Below are 2,819 nucleotides of genomic sequence, written 5' to 3'. Positions count from 1 at the left end.
CCAAGTTGGAGACCGTGTATAAAATAACATGATTGCTCTCGTGTTGCCAGCCATTGATTTTATTTACCTGACATACATATAAACAACTTTGCGTTACCTTTAAACCTCTACATTATAGTAATTAAGTCGATTTTGCCTAGTGTTCTTTTTTGTTAATTCAGTTATCTATTAAATTTATTAAAAAATATCTTATTACCGAGCCCCCAGTTATTTTTGTAAAACGACGACCCCACACAACAACATACAAGTTGACGATTTACTACAGCAGCAATTTGTTTAGCTATTATTTTTAGTGTTCTCACCCCGCCATTTTTATTTTTTAACAAATTCTTATTATTATTTATTTATTGCAAATACTCTAGGGAAGGTACACAAGCGATTTTATTGGGTACGAAGTAGAAACGAAATGGAAGAGTAATAGAAGGAATGCCCGACATGCGCCACTAAAAAGGACCCAAGACTAGAAATCATGAACGAATACAGCAGTTGAAAGAATCGGTCGACGTAGTAGGACCATACACAATGACAGATATCAAGACGGAAGAGGTGTTTCCCGAAACAGAACAAGCTTGGGATCGTCCATACACCGCTACTCGATGCATTAACAATGTTGTCTATCGAATTCACAAGTTTTAGGAGGTGATAGTGCTTCATGTAGGAAACCCTCTTTATGTCAAGAAGTCTGTAGTGGGTGGCCTAGATTTCGTTAGTAACAAAGATTAGATTTTTTAAGTCTCACGCTCTGGAATCCTTCTAGAACAAGTCCAGCTCCTATGAATAGTTACCACGAGATTGGAAGAGTTAAATCAGTTTTAGGACAGTGTCATGCAAACAAGTCATCATACCCGAAGAAGCGTCAGGTGGCCTTTAGTGAATTGCCGAACTTGGGCTAGTAACAAAGAAGTATCTAGAATCTACATTCTGGAATCTCTCTAGAACAAGTCATGCTTCTACTTACAAGATAATAAGAGGCGAAGTAAGAGCGAAGAAGTAATTCAGTGGATGATAGAGTAATGCGCGAAAATAAAATAGTCAGAGTGCTACAATGAACACCAAATTTCAAAACTGGACTGGATGAAAACAAATAAAAATAACAAGAAATATTTTTTAGGTATTCGCAATGTAGCACAAACACCATACATATATGACCAGTGTGTTGGTTTTTGAGTATACAAAAGTTAATTTGAAAGAATATTGTCATGAAAAGGTAGAACAATAAATATTTTTGAGGAAATAAAATAGATGGTTCGATCTTTTTAACTATTCCTGTTCCTTTAATTTCCTATATTAACAATGTAAACATCATTTAAGAATATAGAAACAAAATTTTTAACGTTTTTTAGTTTATTTACAAAACTTGACGTTAGTGTGTAATCAAACTCCACACAGGAATAATTGAAGTTTTCTGTAAAGTCAAAAAATGTCTGTAATAATAGAAAGAGTTCACTACTGTTAAAAATAAATTAAGAAGGCCGTTTTGTCAAGAAAAAGACACTATGCAAACAGCTTCTAAACCATTAATATTGATCAAAATAACATAATCACTTTTTAACATTATCGTTTTCAGTAAGACTTTTTAGAGAAAAATAATTAAAAATTATGCAAATGTCAAAAACTGAACACATATACGATTTGGTTAAAGCACAATATACAAGTTGCTATAACTGCCAAAAACTAATTTAAAGGTGTGAATCAATATGATTGATATATTAAACCGTAAAAAATAAGGCCAAAAAACAAAGAAGAAAATGACAAAGCTATAAACTTTAATTGGAATAGTTTAATAAATTTACGTTTTAAATAATAATAATAATAGCCCTGAATGAGGCGAGACTCCTTGTAATATCATCATCTGAAGGCAAGAAGTGCCCGTTTCTGTTTCTTTTTTTTTTTTCAACTAAAACAGTCTTATTCCAACCTGCATAATAGTAATAAACTTTAAGTCCCTAAAAAAAGAGCTCAAGCCACATAAGTGTACTCTTTCCTGTTTTCTGGCGTCCTGGCTAGATACTCGCGCTCAATCAGACCCTCTATCCTTTTCTTAATGATGACCGGTGACGGTAGAAATCTGCTCTTTAATTGTTCAGTCACTTCGGTTACCAGTAAATTATGAGCCATTCGTTTTCTTGATTTCATAATACGAACGATTGCTGCTTCTATCTCGTGTTTCCGATCTTCATCTACTTTATTTCTAGTCTCCCTGCGCTCAGGTTCACTTTCGCCTTTCGCTGCTACAGTCTGTATTTTGACCCGATGGAGTTTCGACGTAAACGAGTCATTTACGAAGAATTCATTAGATGACTCAATGTCTTTCGTTTTGGGATTCTTAATAAGTATACGTTGACTTGCCTTGCCCATAGCCAACGATTGTAATGCTCGTATTAGATCCCTTTCTGGAATATCGGTCTCATTCTGTATTTCTTCATACGTTAACTTTTCGTGATTGTTGAATAACATTAATATAACCATTTGATAAGTAGAAACTTGTATTATATGTTTCCGAGGTCCAGATCTATTCGACAACAAACTAGTCGACGAGGAACAAGCTCCGTCTTTGTCACAGTCTTCTCTTTTCGGACCGTAGAAAACAGCATTTAAATCTGCATTACCCAACTGAGGTTGGAGGGTGAGTTGTCTACCGCTATGCTTTCCTAAATAGAATCTGTAACAATAAACCAATAAAGTATCTTATCTCTTCAATAAACGCATGCAGTAGAATCACGATTGTGTCAACTGATAAAAACAACAGTTGTTGATTTTATTGGAATGTACCTACACGTTGACGAAAGTTATATTTAGTATACAATAAGCATCTAGTT

General features: G+C 34.3%; 1 protein-coding gene across 1 annotated transcript; it reads right to left on the bottom strand.

Moving 5' to 3' along the window:
- Window positions 1–1,749: 1,749 nt before the first annotated feature.
- On the bottom strand, window positions 1,750–2,734 carry LOC112904989 (cullin-3-B-like). Its single transcript, XM_025976426.1, has one exon. It carries the CDS (start codon window positions 2,467–2,469, stop codon window positions 1,960–1,962), a length of 510 nt encoding a protein of 169 aa, XP_025832211.1. The 5' UTR covers window positions 2,470–2,734; the 3' UTR covers window positions 1,750–1,959.
- Window positions 2,735–2,819: the final 85 nt, after the last annotated feature.

This window comes from Agrilus planipennis, unplaced genomic scaffold (genome assembly GCF_000699045.2).
Source record: "Agrilus planipennis isolate EAB-ADULT unplaced genomic scaffold, Apla_2.0 scaffold354, whole genome shotgun sequence".
Taxonomy (NCBI): Eukaryota; Metazoa; Arthropoda; class Insecta; order Coleoptera; family Buprestidae; genus Agrilus; species Agrilus planipennis.
The sequence above is the reverse complement of the archived record's forward strand: the minus strand, read 5'-3'. Positions and strand labels throughout refer to the sequence as shown.